Raw genomic sequence first — 20,878 nt, forward strand, 5'->3', positions numbered from 1 at the left:
TTTTCTGTTATTAGGGGCCAAGCACCGTAGGTGCGGAGGCACCTATTGGTTTCGTTAGTGTTCCTATTATTATTATTCTTCTTCCGCCAGATTTGAATGGCAGCCCATACAGGCAAATGCGGGAAAGTTGTATGATTTGGTACAATGATAGAGGACAGTGTTAACATTAATCAGACCAAATATAAAGTCTCAAAATCAAACTCTCTAGCGCCACCACTTGTCTAAACTTTCACATATGTTTATCATGATAACTTTTGAACTGAATGGGCTACAATCAAAAAAATTTTTTCCTCTCACTCCTTGGCTCAGCCCGATTCAAACGCACCCTATGACGTCATTTTTTTAAATTTTTTGAAAAACATATTTGATCGAACTCGTCCCAGGCCTTTTCTCCGATTTTCACCAAAATTGAATCACATGATCTACAGACCATGCCAACCAAAATTTATGGAATTCAAGTTGATTAGACCAACCGTTTTTGGTTAACTTGTGATCAAATTTAAGGTAGAACTTGCGAAAATAGACTTGAGGTGATATCTCCGTAAAGCATTCACTGATTCATACCAAACTTGGTGTGTGTTATGACAACTAGGGTTAATTTTGAATTTTTAAGTATGAAAACGTGTTTGAAATATTTTTCGTTGAAATATTCACAGCCTTAATTAACAGATATGTTAAATGTCAGGAACTAAAAATACAAACCCTGGAATTCAAGTCATTAAAATGCAAGAACTTGGTAATTCAATGTGTATTTTTTTTTTTCAGTTTGTGTTATTCATCAAGCTCTTTAATTCAATACTTTTGGCATTGATATTGTTCCATATCATTTGTTGCACCGTAGCTGAGACTTTTAAACTTTCTTTTTTTACTTATTAAGGCAGAACAAATTGACATTGTGTCTTCAAAAACTTTGGAAGTCTACATAAAAATCACTATGTAAAACAAAACAAGGCGAGGCAGTGCCGCAGTAGGTACTGCTGTCGCCTCACAACAAGAAGGTCGCTGGGTCGCTGGTTCGAACCTCAGCTCAGTTGGCGTTTCTGTGTGGAGTTTGCATGTGCTCCCTGCCTTCGCGTGGGTTTCCTCCAGATAATCCGGTTTCCCCCACAGTCCAAAGACATGCGGTACAGGTGAATTGGGTAGGCTAAATTGTCCGTAGTGTTTGAGTGTGTGTGTGAATGTGTGTGTGGATGTTTCCCAGAGATGGGTTGTGGCTGGAAGGGCATCCGCTGCGTAAAAAGTTGCTGGAAAAGTTGGCGGTTCATTCCGCTGTGGCGACCCCGGATTAATAAAGGGACTAAGCCGACAAGAAAATGAATGAATGAAAAACAAAACAAAAAAGTTTCACTAACCTTTTTTCTGCTGCCATTTTGGGTTTATTCATTTCTTGTCACATTCAGTTGGACGTCAAACTGACTGCTGAGGGAAAAAAAAAGAAAAGCATTTAGATAGAAAATCTAATCTAATTTATAAAGTATCGAGTCACACTAAAGCATTAAATTCAATATAGGCCAAGACTTTAGGCAGGCTACTTGCAACCCTGAACCATAAACATCCTACTGTACCTGTACTATAGTGTACTCAACAGCGGAAAACCAAAAAGGGAACGTTCACCCAAAAATGAACATTTCCTCAGCATTTACTTACACTCAAGTGCTTGGTTCTAAAGTTTAAAGTAGGGATGCACCGATCCCGATACTTGGATCGGATAGCAGTTCGATACCGCATATTTTTGCTGGATCGCGTATTAACCTGCTGGTATCGATCCAAATCTGATCTTGCGCACACAATATACTCTGTGTGATTTATGAGCCAACAAAAGTCAGGAAGGTAGCATATTATAGGGCACTAAAACGTTGTCATGTCGGCCTACTACATCCCAAATGTGCCGAAGCCATTCTATAGCTTAATGTGGAGCACAGATGAATATTCAATTGCCTAAACTCATGTCTGCTGCACCTGTCAATCATTCTCAATTCAATCTGCGTGTCGCGTTCATGACAACACGAAAAACTTTCTCTAAGACTATTTGTTAATGTTATTATACATAATCGGTGGAGAAGCGCATTTAGTTTTGCATTAAATAGGTTAATTTTGATCTGCGACAAGGAGACCATTGCTGTTTCTAAATCATGTTGCGCTGTGTCTGTTAAGGCTGATTTATACTTCTGCGTCAAACACCGGCGTATGCTACGGCGCTGACGCATAGCCCTTCGCCGTGGCCGTCGCTGACGTGCACCTCTCAAAAAATGTAACTACACGTCGCAACGATGCGTAGCGCAAGCTCTGTGATTGGTCGGCTTGGTAGCGCTGACGAGTCTGGGCGGGACAGAGAGCCGCGCGAATGGCGCGAGCGATTGTTTACAAGTGTGGAGTCCCGTGAAGGAGCTCCGGATGGATAGTTTTGTTTTGTGTTTACCTCATAGTTAAAGTTGCTGCACGTCCGCCGGTTCCTGCCTCAAAATGAGCGAGTTTGAGCCACTTGTACATCCCGGAAGTGTTCAGGAAAAGCAAAATTGCAGCGAAGAAACTCGACACAGAGGAACATTTACACCTCACTGCCAACTAGCGTTTCGGAAGTGTTAATGCAGACCGACAGAGACAGCGCGCAGAAGTATAAATGCACAGCCACGCGCGTTGCATGCGCCGTGGGTTACGCCGGTCACTTGACGCAGAAGTATAAATCAGGCTTTAGACCAGCAGATCGCATTCACAACACTGGAGTAGGGAGGGTTATTCAGCCTGATCTCACGAGAAAACGCAAGTATTTTACGTTTTGCCAGTTTAGTGGCTAATTCGTATGAAATCGTACGAGTTGAGTCGTACGAAAATTTTAAAAAGGAGGCGTGGCACCTAACCCCACCCCTAAACGTAACCGTCATTGGGGGATGAGCAAATCGTACTAAATTGTACGAATAAGATCGTACGAATTCATACGAATTAGCCACCAAAAAAAAGTTACGAATTGCCGTAAGATTGTGTTGGGTTACTACATGCTCTTCACACATCTACCTGAAACTTTAAATTTGAAAAGGCTTAATAATACATTGGACAGATCCTCAGCACTGATTTCACCCCTTTGTGCGACTGTTTCAGAAGTGTCCGTACACCAGAGGATTGTGATCTGTGTCTCAGTGATGCATCAAGTGTTTCATTCACATGTCGGATGCCCAGATGCGACATGCGCCGTTATGTAAGATTATTCTTACAATAAGTTTCTGTTCTCTCATCCTTCTGACTGAGTTCATTCTTCCGTGGGGAATACTTTCAGTGCTGTGAATAGTTTGTAAAGCCTAGCTCATTGTGGTCAAAGTAGTTAATTAAATTAATAAAAGTGAAACTGACGGGCGCAGTATGGATTGTCATTAACAGAATTTTTTTTTGCCTTATATAAGCTACTCTGAAACTGTGTCATTTTATTTATATCTATATTTTATTTAACAGTAAACATATTTTGGGAACAATAGCCTGTCCATTATATAAAAAGACATTGTATTTAAGAAACAAATACTAGACAGCTGTCAAAATGAACAATATGTTTGTGTAGAGGCTTTCAAACCACATAGACAGCATTGTTTGACATGAAAGCCTACTGAGATGGCTTTGAGACAACATAACTAGAACTGAGTTTGTTATAAGAATATACACACATTTGTTAAGTTACAACTTGTGACACTGTCTCTATATTATTATTATTGAGGTAAAGTTGATTTTAAATTCACACATTTGTAATTTGACCAGTGAAAACTTGTGACACTGTTCCTATACTCTTAATGAGGTTAAGTTGGTTTTATAATCACACATTCAATCCTTTTCTAACAAAGACGAGTTGCGACACTCCCTGTATTGTTATTGAGGTAAAGTTGGTTTTATATTCGCACACTGGTTCATTTTTGAACCCTGTCAACTTGTTACATGGCCCCAATTTTATTAATGATGTAAAGTTGGCATTATATTCGCGCATTTACTCATATTTGTCCAGCGACAACTTGTGACATTGTCCCTGTACTGTTATTGAGGTAAAGTTAGCTTTATATATTAAAACATTCATTCATTTTTAAACAGTGACAACTTGTCACATGGTCTCTGTATTGTTATTGAGTTAAAGTTAGTTTTGTATTCACACATTTTAATTTTTGAACAGCATCAACTTGTAACACTGTCCCTATACTGTTACTGAGGTAAAATTGCCAGAAACATACATGTCACCTATATGCCAGAAACAAATATGTCACCTATATGCCACAAACATATATGCCACCTATATGCCAGAAACATATATGTCACCTATATGCCAGAAACATATATGTCACCTATATGCCAGAAACATATATGTCACCTATATGCCAAAAACATATATTTGACATACATGCCAGAAACATATATGTCACCTACATGCCAGAAACATATATGTCACCTACATGCCAGAAACATATATGCCACCTATATGCCAGAAACATATATGTCACCTATATGCCAGAAACATATATGTCACCTATATGCCAGAAACATATATGTAACCTATATGCCAGAAACATATATGCGACATATATGCCAGAAACATATATGCCACCTATATGCCAGAAACATATATGCCAACTATATGCCAGAAACATATATGTGACCTATATGCCAGAAACATATAGGTCACCTATATGCCAGAAACATATAGGTCACCTATATGCCAAAAACATATAGGTCACCTATATGCCAGAAACATATATGCCAACTATATGCCAGAAACATATATGTGACCTATATGCCAGAAACATATAGGTCACCTATATGCCAGAAACATATAGGTCACCTATATGCCAGAAACATATAGGTCACCTATATGCCAGAAACATATAGGTCACCTATATGCCAGAAACATATAGGTCACCTATATGCCAGAAACATATAGGTCACCTATATGCCAGAAACATATAGGTCACCTATATGCCAGAAACATATAGGTCACCTATATGCCAGAAACATATAGGTCACCTATATGCCAGAAACATATAGGTCACCTATATGCCAGAAACATATAGGTCACCTATATGCCAGAAACATATAGGTCACCTATATGCCAGAAACATATAGGTCACCTATATGCCAGAAACATATAGGTCACCTATATGCCAGAAACATATAGGTCACCTATATGCCAGAAACATATAGGTCACCTATATGCCAGAAACATATAGGTCACCTATATGCCAGAAACATATAGGTCACCTATATGCCAGAAACATATAGGTCACCTATATGCCAGAAACATATAGATCACCTATATGCCAGAAACATATAGGTCACCTATATGCCAGAAACATATAGGTCACCTATATGCCAGAAACATATAGGTCACCTATATGCCAGAAACATATAGGTCACCTATATGCCAGAAACATATAGGTCACCTATATGCCAGAAACATATAGGTCACCTATATGCCAGAAACATATAGGTCACCTATATGCCAGAAACATATATGTCACCTATATGCCAGAAACATATAGGTCACCTATATGCCAGAAACATATATGTCACCTATATGCCAGAAACATATATGTCACCTATATGCCAGAAACATATATGCCACCTATATGCCAGAAACATATATGTCACCTATATGCCAGAAACATATATGTGAGAAACATATATGTCACCTATATGCCAGAAACATATAGGTCACCTATATGCCAGAAACATATAGGTCACCTATATGCCAGAAACATATAGGTCACCTATATGCCAGAAACATATAGGTCACCTATATGCCAGAAACATATAGGTCACCTATATGCCAGAAACATATATGTCACCTATATGCCAGAAACATATATGTCACCTATATGCCAGAAACATATATGTCACCTATATGCCAGAAACATATATGTCACCTATATGCCAGAAACATATATGTCACCTATATGCCAGAAACATATATGCCACCTATATGCCAGAAACATATATGTCACCTATATGCCAGAAACATATATGTGAGAAACATATATGTCACCTATATGCGAGAAACATATAGGTCACCTATATGCCAGAAACATATAGGTCACCTATATGCCAGAAACATATAGGTCACCTATATGCCAGAAACATATAGGTCACCTATATGCCAGAAACATATATGTCACCTATATGCCAGAAACATATATGTCACCTATATGCCAGAAACATATATGTCACCTATATGCCAGAAACATATATGTCACCTATATGCAAGAAACATATATGTCACCTATATGCCAGAAACATATAGGTCACCTATATGCCAGAAACATATAGGTCACCTATATGCCAGAAACATATATGTCACCTATATGCCAGAAACATATATGTCACCTATATGCCAGAAACATATATGTCACCTATATGCCAAAAACATATATGTGACATACATGCCAGAAACATATATGTCACCTACATGCCAGAAACATATATGTCACCTACATGCCAGAAACATATATGTCACCTACATGCCAGAAACATATATGCCACCTACATGCCAGAAACATATATGTCACCTACATGCCAGAAACATATATGTCACCTATATGCCAGAAACATATATGTCACCTATATGCCAGAAACATATATGTCACCTATATGCCAGAAACATATGTCACCTATATGCCAGAAACATATATGTAACCTATATGCCAGAAACATATATGCGACATATATGCCAGAAACATATATGCCACCTATATGCCAGAAATGCCAGAAACATATAGGTCACCTATATGCCAGAAACATATAGGTCACCTATATGCCAGAAACATATATGTCACCTATATGCCAGAAACATATATGTCACCTATATGCCAGAAACATATAGGTCACCTATATGCCAGAAACATATAGGTCACCTATATGCCAGAAACATATAGGTCACCTATATGCCAGAAACATATAGGTCACCTATATGCCAGAAACATATAGGTCACCTATATGCCAGAAACATATAGGTCACCTATATGCCAGAAACATATAGGTCACCTATATGCCAGAAACATATAGGTCACCTATATGCCAGAAACATATAGGTCACCTATATGCCAGAAACATATAGGTCACCTATATGCCAGAAACATATAGGTCACCTATATGCCAGAAACATATAGGTCACCTATATGCCAGAAACATATAGGTCACCTATATGCCAGAAACATATAGGTCACCTATATGCCAGAAACATATAGGTCACCTATATGCCAGAAACATATAGGTCACCTATATGCCAGAAACATATATGTCACCTATATGCCAGAAACATATATGTCACCTATATGCCAGAAACATATATGTCACCTATATGTCAGAAACATATATGTCACCTATATGCCAGAAACATATATGTCACCTATATGCCAGAAACATATATGCCACCTATATGCCAGAAACATATATGTCACCTATATGCCAGAAACATATATGTGAGAAACATATATGTCACCTATATGCCAGAAACATATATGTCACCTATATGCCAGAAACATATAGGTCACCTATATGCCAGAAACATATAGGTCACCTATATGCCAGAAACATATAGGTCACCTATATGCCAGAAACATATAGGTCACCTATATGCCAGAAACATATAGGTCACCTATATGCCAGAAACATATAGGTCACCTATATGCCAGAAACATATAGGTCACCTATATGCCAGAAACATATAGGTCACCTATATGCCAGAAACATATAGGTCACCTATATGCCAGAAACATATATGTCACCTATATGCCAGAAACATATATGTCACCTATATGCCAGAAACATATATGTCACCTATATGCCAGAAACATATATGTCACCTATATGCCAGAAACATATATGTCACCTATATGCCAGAAACATATATGCCACCTATATGCCAGAAACATATATGTCACCTATATGCCAGAAACATATATGTGAGAAACATATATGTCACCTATATGCGAGAAACATATATGTCACCTATATGCCAGAAACATATAGGTCACCTATATGCCAGAAACATATAGGTCATCTATATGCCAGAAACATATAGGTCACCTATATGCCAGAAACATATATGTCACCTATATGCCAGAAACATATATGTCACCTATATGCGAGAAACATATATGTCACCTATATGCCAGAAACATATAGGTCACCTATATGCCAGAAACATATAGGTCACCTATATGCCAGAAACATATATGTCACCTATATGCCAGAAACATATATGTCACCTATATGCCAGAAACATATATGTCACCTATATGCCAGAAACATATATGTTACCTATATGTCAGAAACATATATGTCACCTATATGTCAGAAACATATATGTCACCTATATGTCAGAAACATATATGTCACCTATATGTCAGAAACATATATGTCACCTATATGTCAGAAACATATATGTCACCTATATGTCAGAAACATATATGTCACCTATATATCAGAAACATATATGTCACCTATATGCCAGAAACATATATGTCACCTATATGCCAGAAACATATATGTCACCTATATGTCAGAAACATATATGTCACCTATATGCCAGAAACATATAGGTCACCTATATGCCAGAAACATATAGGTCACCTATATGCCAGAAACATATAGGTCACCTATATGCCAGAAACATATATGTCACCTATATGCCAGAAACATATATGTCACCTATATGCGAGAAACATATATGTCACCTATATGCGAGAAACATATATGTCACCTATATGCCAGAAACATATAGGTCACCTATATGCCAGAAACATATAGGTCACCTATATGCCAGAAACATATAGGTCACCTATATGCCAGAAACATATATGTCACCTATATGCCAGAAACATATATGTCACCTATATGCCAGAAACATATATGTCACCTATATGCCAGAAACATATATGTCACCTATATGTCAGAAACATATATGTCACCTATATGTCAGAAACATATATGTCACCTATATGTCAGAAACATATATGTCACCTATATGTCAGAAACATATATGTCACCTATATATCAGAAACATATATGTCACCTATATGCCAGAAACATATATGTCACCTATATGCCAGAAACATATATGTCACCTATATGTCAGAAACATATATGTCACCTATATGTCAGAAACATATATGTCACCTATATGTCAGAAACATATAGGTCACCTGTATGTCAGAAACATATATGTCACCTATATGTCAGAAACATATATGTCACCTATATGTCAGAAACATATATGTCACCTATATGCCAGAAACATATATGTCACCTATATGTCAGAAACATATATGTCACCTATATGTCAGAAACATATGTCACCTATATGCCAGAAACATATATGTCACCTATATGCCAGAAACATATATGTCACCTATATGCCAGAAACATATATGTCACCTATATGCCAGAAACATATATGTCACCTATATGCCAGAAACATGTATGTCACCTATATGTGAGAAACATATATGTCACCTTTATGCGAGAAACATATATGTCACCTTTATGCGAGAAACATATATGTGACCTATATGCCAGAAACATATGTCACCTATATGCCAGAAACATATATGTCACCTATATGCCAGAAACATATATGTCACCTATATGCCAGAAACATATATGTCACCTATATGCCAGAAACATATATTTCACCTATATGCCAGAAACATATATGTCACCTATATGCCAGAAACATATATTTCACCTATATGCCAGAAACATATATGTAACCTATATGCCAGAAACATATATGTCACCTATATGTCAGAAACATATGTCACCTATTTGCCAGAAACATATGTCACATATATAAACATATGTCACATATATGCCAGAAACATATATGTCGAAATTATTAAGGTGAAGTTGTTGTTTTTTATTTACACATTCATTCATTTTTCAGCAGTGAAAACTCCTAAGATGGTTCCAATATTTTTACTAAGGTAAAGTTGGTTTTATATTTGCACAATTTTTTTTTTAACCGTGACAACTTATGACACTAGAGCCATAATATTATTATTGAGGTAAAGTTTGTTTTATATTTGTACATTCGTTCTTTTTCTAACATCCCTCTCCGCACCACCTACACTCATCAATGCTACCAAGCTGACCAGTCACAGAGCTTGCGCTATGCATTGTCGCAACATGTAGTTACATTTTTTGAGAAGTCAGCATCGGCATAAGTCATAGCTAGGGGTATGCGAATGCGTGACGGCTGCGCCAGGTCATATGCTGCGCTCAACGTAGAAGTGTAGACTGAGCGTGGTCAAGTGACTCCACACACGGTAGTAAAAGTAATTTAAAAAATGGATACTTGGAAAAATTGATCGATTATAGGTTCTGAATGACAATTACTTTTCGATTATTCGCTCAGCCCTAACTCAGGCCTTTGTTAGCGCAGTTATAAACGCCTGACAGGCTTATCGGCAATCTGACATGAAGCAGAGCACCATTATTAAGACCGAAAGGCTTTATTCGGCAAAAACAACCATTCTGGATGTACTTTATCTCGCTTACTACATGGATACTTGTCACAAAATATAAACATGAGACTCAAAACAATGTTTTGTGCCATAATAGTTTATTATTCTTTAATTAAAATCAAATCTGACATCTACGAAAATGGCTGAATGGAGTATACTCTAACCTGCGCATTGTTCAGTCACAAGATGGCACCAAACATGCCATTGGCTACATTTACATGCACCCAAATAATCCGTTGGTAGTCGAATTGATGGTTAAATTGGATTAGAAAAACGTTACTAAACACATGATCAGATTTTATTTATATTCGCACATTCGTTTATTTCCTAACAGAGACAACTTGTGACACAGTCCCTATAATGTTATTGAGGTAAAGTTGGTTTTATATTCGCACATTCGTTAATTTTAAACAGTGACAACTTATATTTTACCATGCTACTTTGAATATTCGGTTTGAAATCGCATGCAAGAAGGACTTCAAAACAACGTTAGCACTATTTACCTGACTGTAAAAATGTTTTTATTTTGAAAATATATTAAATAGTATAATGTAGGCTGCATTTTTAGGCATTAACCCTTGTTTATTTAGTATGCAAATTATCAAGGCCTACTTGACAGCCTTTAGAGAAAGCAAAATCTACTGAGCTTCAAGTCTAGATCATATTTTATTTGGCACAATAGCCTATCCATTAAAATAGACATTATTTTTAAGCATCAAACCACAGAGAGCTACCAAAGTAAACAATATATTTTGAGTATCAGAGGTTTTCTATCCACACAGAAAGCATTTTTTGACATGAAAGCCAATTGGGCTGACTAACCTAGACTGCCATTTTAGGACATGCTGTCTACGTAGGGAGCTAGTTATGTGTTAAGCCACGGCCAGTGTGCATGTACAATTGAAATGAATATAAATGAAGTTGTCAGAAGAAGCAGGGCGTACATTACAGTCAGTAGCAGGTCAGAGAAGGACCAATGAATTGCACTGTCATTATCAAATATCAAGTTGCTAAAAGGTCCAGTCATGGTCATGTCAGATCCACCTGTCCTACAGAGAAAGCTCTACTGTTAGCACAGATCCGCTAACGGGACAGCTGATCTCTGTCACTGGCAGAGCATGAGCAAAACAGCAGAGCAGAAATAAAAATACATGCGTTTACCAACCTTTAAAGCATGTGAGACCTGCGCCATCTGAACTCCTTACAGTGCGTTCTCTTGGCAACACACACACACAAGCGCCCTGGTGGTATTATTATTTACCCAAACCCCCAACAGAACACAACACACTCGGAAGTGAGGGCGAGTCCCGCAACAGAGCTGGCGCAGAGTGCATGATCTGCATACCATGGGTCATATCAGAGTGTGATGCACAGATGGTTTACAGATCAGCGTCCGCACGCAGCTCGTTTTTCTTTGATCGTGACGTAACGTAACGTCGTAACGTAAAAGTCATTTATTTATTTATTTATTTTTAGTTTTTTTAAAATCATTTATTGTTGGAAGGCTTTTATAATGTCTCTTTGTTTAATTGTCATTGTTATTTCATTCATTTATTTAATTTTGTCTGTTAAAATGTATTTTTAAAGATAATGATAATCACAATATTAATAATGATCAATATTTGTTATTATTATTATTCTGTCCGTTTAAAATGTATTTTATATTTTATAATAATATTAACTATAATAACAATAATACTCAATAATAATAATAATAATAATAATAATAATAATAATAATAATAATAATAATTATTATTATTATTATTATTATTATTATTATTATTATCATTATTTTTACTTTCTGTCTGGGAGTATGTTATTTGTATGCATATCTATGATTATAGTTTTTTCTTATGTTGACTGTGTATGTTAAAGACCTTTTTTTTAAAGATCTGTGCATGATCCATTGGATTTTATTCTGATGTTCCTGTCAATTCATGTCATGTTCCTGTCTGATATCAATTCAATACACCCATTTTTGCTAAATTGCTTCATTTAATACATTTTTATTTAATAAATAAATGGGTTCATTTGACTTTTGTGAATTTTGATGTTTGATATGAATTTGATTTTCATCTTATATCACATTAAATATATTTCCATAGTTCATGTAACTTACTGATGAATTTACATTTTTTATATTTATGTTAATAAATATTTATGTTTATTTAGATTTATGTTGTTCTAGCTAAAGTACAACATAAAAGTTCATGCAAATGTACGTTTTGTTTTGTGGTTTTTATTGATTGACTGGAACTCATTAAACATAATTTAATTATTAAAGTGATTCAGTAATATTTTACCCAGGAAAAAATAACTGGTTTTATTAGTTTTCTTGTATATATATTCCCATTTTACCATATTTTCCCTAGACTGTACTGAACTTCATGTCCCAGGATGCTCTTCACAGCGTGATGTCATTCACCGGCGTCCGCTGCGGCAGCGCTGACTGTTTCCATCAACACAGAAAGACTGACAATCAAAAGGTACTGTATACATTCACCTTTTGCCAGTAATTTTGCAAGCAAATAAATATTTTAAACATTGTAAATAATAATGAAACGTAAATAAACATTCGGCAGCAATTATATGTTTTAGGGGTTAGCAAATATCGCTGCTCGCTAAGACATTTGACTATCGGTTGCCACTTTCATGATGGTTCTGTATTTAAACCATTTTCAGTCTTGTAATACTTATGCAATTATTTCTACAAAACGTTTCGACAACGATTCGTTGTTGTCGTATTGTGATCTTGAACGAAACAGTCTAGTCCATAAATATCTTAAACAGCACAGTTTACCCAGTAAAAACACTTGAGTATATTTTTAGAGGTCTGACTGTAGCTTGAAAAGATACCAAATTTGGAAAAAATTCTTTGTTCAAGATCTAAAGAACTTCCAGTTACATAAAACCCCCAATAAATGCAGGTTAGGTTCACTACTTTATAAATTTTACTTTATAAATAGTGATTAAAGGGACAGTTCACCCAAAACTCTATAATAATTTGTAATATTTGTGTAATAATTTACTCCCCTAAACTTGTTCCAAACAAGTTTTTCTTATGTTGAACCAAAAAAAGGAAGGTAACCATTGACTTTCAAATATATATATATATATATATATATATATATATATATATATATATATATATATATATATATATATATATTATATTATGGAGGTCAATGGTTACCTGTTTTCAGCATTCTTCAAAATATCTTCTTTTGTGTTTGGATTAGAAAAAACTCTTAAAGTTTTGGTTCCACTTAAAGGGCACCTTTGATGAAAATCATCTTTTGGAAGCTGTTTGGACAGAACTGTGTATAGTTTGGTGTGTCTACAGTCATATTGGGGTGATACAATAAGTCTCTTTTATTTTTTGTTTGTTAAGATAGGACGTCCCCAAATCCCTCCTATTGTGAGGCCCACTGCAACGTGACATAGGAGTGCGGTTTCCCTGCCCACAGAATTGATTGACATTTGTATATTAACCTGTCTCCGTAGTAACGCATATAATCATATCAACAAGACATGCGTAAATCAACTGGGATTAAAAGATCTGTTCAGCACTCTGATCATCAATCATCATCAAATGTGATCAAGAATGAGTTTAAGTAATAAGTTTAAAATGTTTTTAAAACAGTTCATGTGTGTAATGCTTTACTGCGATTTAACCACCACAGCTGCATGTCAGTAAGATTATAAAATAATTCCTGTTTGTGGACATTAAATCAGGTTTATTTTGTACATTAACATCATGGATATCCATACAGCTGTGGATATTAACGTGTATCCTGTCACAGTTGCCATGCAAAAACAGTGCAAAAGTAAATGCGCGCTGTGTGTGTGCGTGGACTTTGTAATGACATAGTGTGTGACTCATCATTGCAGAAAGGCTTGAATTAATGCCACAGCAAATACATAAAATAATCATTGGTTACATTCTTCCTGTAGTATTTCCCACAAACATTACGTGAGATCTGCTTCCTTCATTTCTGTCACTGTGCTGTTTATCTGACGCAGCCGAGGTGGAGATTGAGGCACACTCTTACAGGCACATGGGAACGGTGGGCAGGGATACCAGCATTAAAGGCACAGGCCACAAACACAGCTACAGTGTATTCAGAGCAGTGAATTCCAACATTCTGTAAGGCATAATAAACAATCTGAAGGGTGTTTTGAACTGAAACTTTACAGACACGTTCTGGAGACACAAAAGACTGATCTTAAATCTTGAAAAATGGGTAAAACAGCTGCCCTTTTAAGGGAGAGTAAATATTGAGTAAATTGTAATTTTTGGGTAAACTATCCCTTTAAACTCAGTTCTTTAATAACACAGTCTAAAGTCTATATTTTCATCATTGGGTACATTACCATTTAATTGTGTATTCCAGGGCTGCACGATATTGGAAAAAACTGACATTGTTTTATTTCGTTTTTCTGCAAAATATAATGCGATATGAGCGTAATTTCACAAGATGACTATTAATTCATGATTGGATGATTTTGTAGGCGAGAGCATCTGCATAAAATATACAGAATACACACAAAAATATACCATGTAAAATGAATTAAAGCACAGATGAAAACAATTTAACGAAGATAAAAATGAAATCAATGCAGTCTAACAGTATTTTGAGGTCCAGATTCAATAATCAAATGCAAAGTAGCACTGCATAGTCTTCATTGTATAGATAAACACAATTCATTTTTGTTAAAGAGGCACACTTTTGTGTCCAAATGGCTTAAATTTGCTTGAAGTTGTACAATCAGAGGCCTTAAAACACATCTGAATGAAAATCTTTCACATTATTAGATTATAGTTAAACATGACTCCACAGAATGGGTGTCACGGTGTGTAGCACAATCGCCTCACAGGTCTCTGGTTCGAGCCTCGGTTGGCATTTCTGTGTGGAGTTCTTTGAGCTTTTCTATTCTAAGTTGCATATCTGTGGCATCCGTTGCGTAAAACATATGCTGGATAAGTTGGTGGTTGGGCGAGGCAGTGGCGCAGTAGGTAGTGCTGTCGCCTCACAGCAAGAAGGTCGCTAGTTCGAACCTCGGCTCAGTTGGCGTTTCTGTGTGGAGTTTGCATGTTCTCCCTGCCTTCGCGTGGGTTTCCTCCGGGTGCTCCAGTTTCCCCCACAGTCCAAAGACATGCGGTACAGGTGAATTGGGTTGGTTAAATTGTCCGTAGTGTATGAGAGTATTTGTGAATGTGTGTGTGGATGTTTCCCAGAGATGGGTTGCGGCTGGAAGGGCATCCGATGCATAAAAACTTGCTGGATAAGTTGGCGGTTCATTCCGCTGTGGCGACCATGGATTATTTAAGGGACTAAGCCGAAAAGAAAATGAATGAATGAATGAAGTTGGTGGTTCATTCCACTGTGGCGATCCCTAAAGAGACTAAGCCGAAAAGAATGAATGACTTCACTAGAGATGCAACAATAGTTAGCCCACTGTTCAATACATACCTCGGTTTTTTAACACTGTTTTCGGTTTGGTTCTCATGGCTTAAAACATCTTTTTTTTTAAATTCTTTTTATATTATTTATTTTATTGTTATTATTTAGGCAAAAGGAACAGTGAGAGGTTAAGGAGAAAAAAATAAAAACTTTTACTAAAAAGTACAGTAGTTTCTAGTGTATTGTGAAGTTAATAAATAATTGGCCATTTTAAATAAACATATTTGTACTTCAGTAAACATAAATAAACCATCTTAATTATCTCGGTGCTGAAAAAATGCGAGATTGTAGTCTGTAACGCGGATCGAGTGCTTTTGTAAGATGACAAAAGTCTGCATCTACCATCACCGAAAACGGCTGCAAATCTTTAGCTATAAACACCCGCACTGCCTTTGTTATTTTTATGTGTCTCTCGGAACCAGTTGGGTAGATTCAGCGAGGGATTGTTGCTATTGACCTTATTCTAAAATGCGGAAGTGCGCCTGTTTTTGCGATTGTTTTAGAACTTCCGATTCAGTCGCCTATGGGAGAAATGACTAGGAATAATAAACGGCAGAAAATGGCCAAACTACTTGCTCAACAAACAAATGTTTGCATGACTACACAGACCAAGTAGCATAATATAATAAGAAAATATTAAATTGCAACATCAAGCAGCGTAACGAGCAGTTGTTAACGTCAAAAAATGAATGGAAGTGATGGTGACCGGAAGTTGCGAGACAAAAAGATTCAAATGGCAGCGCCCGCTCGTCAGCTGAGAATAAGGTGAATATGGAGGACTTTATTACCTTCTCTGCTATCCTGCCTTCAGACAGTGATATTGCTGGGTGATGCGCTGCAGATGTGCAGTCATGGTTATACGTGTAAAACAATGCTTGCACACAGTTAATTTTTGTTCACCATTTTTTCTTTTATTGCCAATATGCTTACTGGCAAAACCGAAATGTCCTCACACCGCAGATTTGAAAGACGCCGGCGCTTCCTGGTACTGTTGCCTCAGCCTCACTTCACCGCCGCTCGCAATGTTAAAGTGTGGAATGATGGTCAAGCGCCCCCTAACTTTAGACTTGAGACCCCTAACTTTTAGGAAACTTGAGTTTCCTCATCTCAGATCATGGACTTACAGGCACACACAGTCAATTCGAGGCGATATAAAACGCACATAAATTAATTAATCGCAAAACCGAGAAAACCGCAATTCACAAGCGCGTATTAAACTGCGGAGGTCGTACTGTACGGTTCAATATTATATTGAGAACCGTGGCATCCCTAGACTCCTCAGATCATGTGTACAGAACTTTGTTTTATGGTTAATTATAATCCAAGTGTAATATCTCTGGTCCTATGTGATTATTACAGATTTGCACAAAGTGATGCAGCCTTTATGTATTCTGGTATGTCTCTTGTTAAAAATCTTTCTAATGCATGTTCATTTTTTCTTAGCTGTCTCCATGGTGATGAAGTCATCGGTCGAGGAGGAGGAGGGAGGATGGGGTCTTGGGATCCCAGAGAAGATGAGAAACAATGCCAACTGGGTGGACGTCACCCAGGAGTTTAAAGGAGCTTGTAAAGGTGTGTGTGTCTGTGTTTGTATAGGTTTAGCATGAAACAGACCGTATGATATCATTTTAGAAGGTCAGTGGTTGTACTTAAGTTATATATTGATACTATATTACTATATTAATTACCAAATAAATAGACCATTTCAGTGTGGCGATGCCATTGGCCCATTAACATTTCCTGCTTGTTGTCAAACTATTTTAATAACTGTAATAGGAGGCAATTCAATTATATCTCAATGTTAAAACAGCTGTCATAATGTTATTCATCAATATGTGGACCTTTTAGGATTCTCGGGATCTATGGAAATTAAACATTTTAAAACGGGAAAAAGGTTAGGACTATTGACTCTCAAAATTGTCTGTATTACTTACACGTAGGCCTTTGTTAACGCAGTTATAAAAGCCTGACAGGCTTATTGGTAGTCTTACACAAAGCGGAGCACTGTTATATTATATAAGACCGAAGGGCTTTATTCTGTAAAAACAACCATCCAGGATGTACTTTATCCCACTTGTTATGAGGATACTTGCCACAAAATGTAAAAATTAGACACAAAACAATGTTCTGTGCCATAATAGTTTATTATTTTTTAATTAAAAGCAAAGCTGACAAATACTATAACGGCTGAATGGAGTATACACTAACCTGTGTATTAGTGATGGGAAGTTCGGATCATTTTAATGACTCGGATCTTTGAGTCTCGTTCTTCAAGATAAACGAATCTTTTTTGAGTCATTTCGTTCATTTGGTTCAATTTGCCAAAATATTATTAAAATGTTACGAATTGCTTCCAAACACATCTACAACTAGCCCAAAAGGTTGATTGCACGACAAATAAGTCATACATGGAATATAAGAAGGAGAAAATAATAATTCAATGTTTACCTGCTCTTTTGTCTATGAAGGTATTGTTGTCTCTTTGCTCAGCTCACCTCTTCATGTCTTCAAATGTCAGTGGTTCATTCACATTACACTGACAGTCACATATAATCTTAACTAATGCAAAAGTCAAAGCCGATAGGAGCCATGATAGTTCGTTGTTTACGTGACAGAATGACTCAAACCCGAGGACTCGAGAGATGAACGGTTCAATTCTTTTTCCGACTCTAAACGCGTATGATTGGCCCGTGATGAACGAATGACTCAGACCCGATAGAGGACTCGAGAGATGAGCGGATCAATTCTTTTTCCTGCTCTAAACGCATATGATTGGCCCGTGATGAACGAATGACTCAGACCCGATAGAGGACTCGAGAGGTGAGCGGATCAATCCTTTTTCCGGCTCTAAACGCCTATGATTGGCTTCTGCCAATGTGATGAAGACTTGAAATTAACGATACCACCTGCACAAATGTGATGAACGATGAACGAATCACTCCCTGAGAGGACTCGTAGTTCCCGAGTCATATTTAAGATTCGTTCAAAATGAACGAATCGTTCATGAACGACCCATCACTACTGTGTATTGTTCAGTTCCAAGATGGCGCCAAATATGCCATTGGCTACATTTACATGCAACCAAATAGTCAGTTTGTAATTGATGGTTCAACTGAGTTTAAAGATATTCGTAAACACATGGTCCGATTGAGTACATCATTTACTCTCCCTTATGTGGTTTTAAAGCTTTATAGGTTTCTAGCTTCACAAAAGAAGATATTTCAAAGAATGCCGGTTGCTGACACTCATCTGCTTCCATAGAAACAGTACTATGGAGGTCAATGTGCTCCAGACACCAGCATTCTTCAAAATATCTTCTTTTGTGTTCAGCAGATGAAAGAAACCAATTTCTCATTATTTTTTTGAAAAGTAACTTAATTACCTAATACTTTATTTAATTTCTTGACTCAATGCTGCTTGAAATTCATATAAATCACTAAGCGTATATAAATGAAACTCTTTTGATTCTTTAAATTTGGTGACTCTTAATATTTAGTTTTTAAAAATGAAGAAATGTTACACATATGGATTCAAAACACAAAATAATGACACAGTTAACATTTTTGGGTGAACTACCCCTTTAAGGATTATTATAATCATGGTCAAGAAAGCCGTGAGTGAGCAGCAGAGAGTTACTGTTGGCTGAACTGCAGTAGGTTTCTCAAAATAGCCATTTTCCACAAAGCCCTGAGAAGCATGAAGACGAAATATGGCACGTTTATGGGACATTTACATAAATCTGGTTTAAATAGGATTCATGACCAAGCAAAATAGTATATACATTGTATCTTTATACATAATTGGCCACTTTATTAGGTACACCTGTTCAACTGCTGTCAGCTTAGAACAGGAAACTGAGGCTACAGTTCGCACAGGCTCACCAAAATTCGACAATAGAAGATTGGAAAAACGTTGACTGGTCTGATGAGTCTCGATTTCTCCTGGGACATTCATACGGTAGGGTCAGAATTTGGCATCTACAACATGAAAGCATGGATCCATCATGCCTGGTATCCACTGTTCAGGCTGCTAGTGGTGGTGTAATGGTGTGGGGGATATTTTCTTGGCACACTTTGGCTCCATTAGTACCAATTGAGCATCGTGTCAAAGCCACAGCCTACCTGAGTATTGTTGCTGACCATGTCCATCCCATTATGACCACAGTGTAGCCTTCCGATGGCTAATTCCAGCAGGATAACGCGCCATGCCATAAGGCACAAATCATCTCAGACTGGTTTCTTGAACATGACAATGAGTTCACTGTACTCAAATGGCCTCCACAGTCACCAGAGCTCAATCTAATAGAGCACCTGTTGGGATTTGGTGGAACGGGAGATTCGCAAAATGGAAGTGCATCCAACAAATTTGCAGCAGCATGTGATGCTATCATGTCAATATAGACCAAAATCTCTGAGGAATATTTCCAGTATCTTGTTGAATCTATGTCACAATGGATTAAGGCAGTTCTGAAGGCAAAAGCAGGTCCAACCCGGTACTAGTCAGACATACCTAATAAAGTGGCCAGGGAGTGTATGTAGAGTTTTGTATTACATTACAGCTAATGTCTATCCACAGTGATTTTGATTGCTGGTCTGATTTCATGTATGAAAGTGTAATAGAGCATGACTGCAGTTATATCTTCTTTTTTTCTCTGATGTTGTCAGTTTTGCCATTTATGGTCCTGATTCTAAAATTAACTTTCTTTTCCATGCAAGCTTCACCACGTCATGAATCAACTACCACACTGCACCATAAATCCCCTGAAAAGACTATCAGTCATGTTTTATTGTGTTTTATTTATTTTATTTTATGTGCACCCTGTCCTATATATTGATGTCATATCTACTGAAACTGTAAGAAATGTGCTGATTAAAGTTTTCTTTTTCACAGAACTCAAACTTGGCGAGCTGCTCCATGACAAGCTGTA

General features: G+C 36.8%; 2 protein-coding genes across 4 annotated transcripts in view; one reads left to right on the plus strand and one right to left on the minus strand.

Moving 5' to 3' along the window:
• agtpbp1 (ATP/GTP binding carboxypeptidase 1) overlaps positions 1-11,780 on the minus strand; it is a 52,071-nt gene extending 40,291 nt beyond the window's left edge. For 2 of the 3 annotated variants that reach the window (XR_012383722.1, XM_017357335.4), the window contains exons 1-2: positions 11,650-11,780; positions 1,353-1,416 (exon numbers count right to left, since the gene is read on the minus strand). Coding sequence is in view for 2 of the 3 variants with exons in the window: in XM_017357335.4 (XP_017212824.2) it covers positions 1,353-1,384 (32 nt within the window). In the remaining variant the exon portion in view is untranslated. 3 annotated transcript variants of the gene reach the window in all.
• A 1,143-nt stretch (positions 11,781-12,923) lies between these two features.
• The window catches only part of naa35 (N-alpha-acetyltransferase 35, NatC auxiliary subunit), a 36,000-nt gene continuing 28,045 nt past the window's right edge, over positions 12,924-20,878 (plus strand). The window contains 3 exon segments of the mRNA NM_199550.1: positions 12,924-12,972; positions 17,395-17,523; positions 20,842-20,875. Coding sequence (NP_955844.1) covers positions 17,403-17,523; positions 20,842-20,875 — 155 coding nt within the window. The 5' untranslated portion in view covers positions 12,924-12,972; positions 17,395-17,402.

This window comes from Danio rerio, chromosome 8 (assembly GCF_049306965.1).
Source record: "Danio rerio strain Tuebingen ecotype United States chromosome 8, GRCz12tu, whole genome shotgun sequence".
Taxonomy (NCBI): Eukaryota; Metazoa; Chordata; class Actinopteri; order Cypriniformes; family Danionidae; genus Danio; species Danio rerio.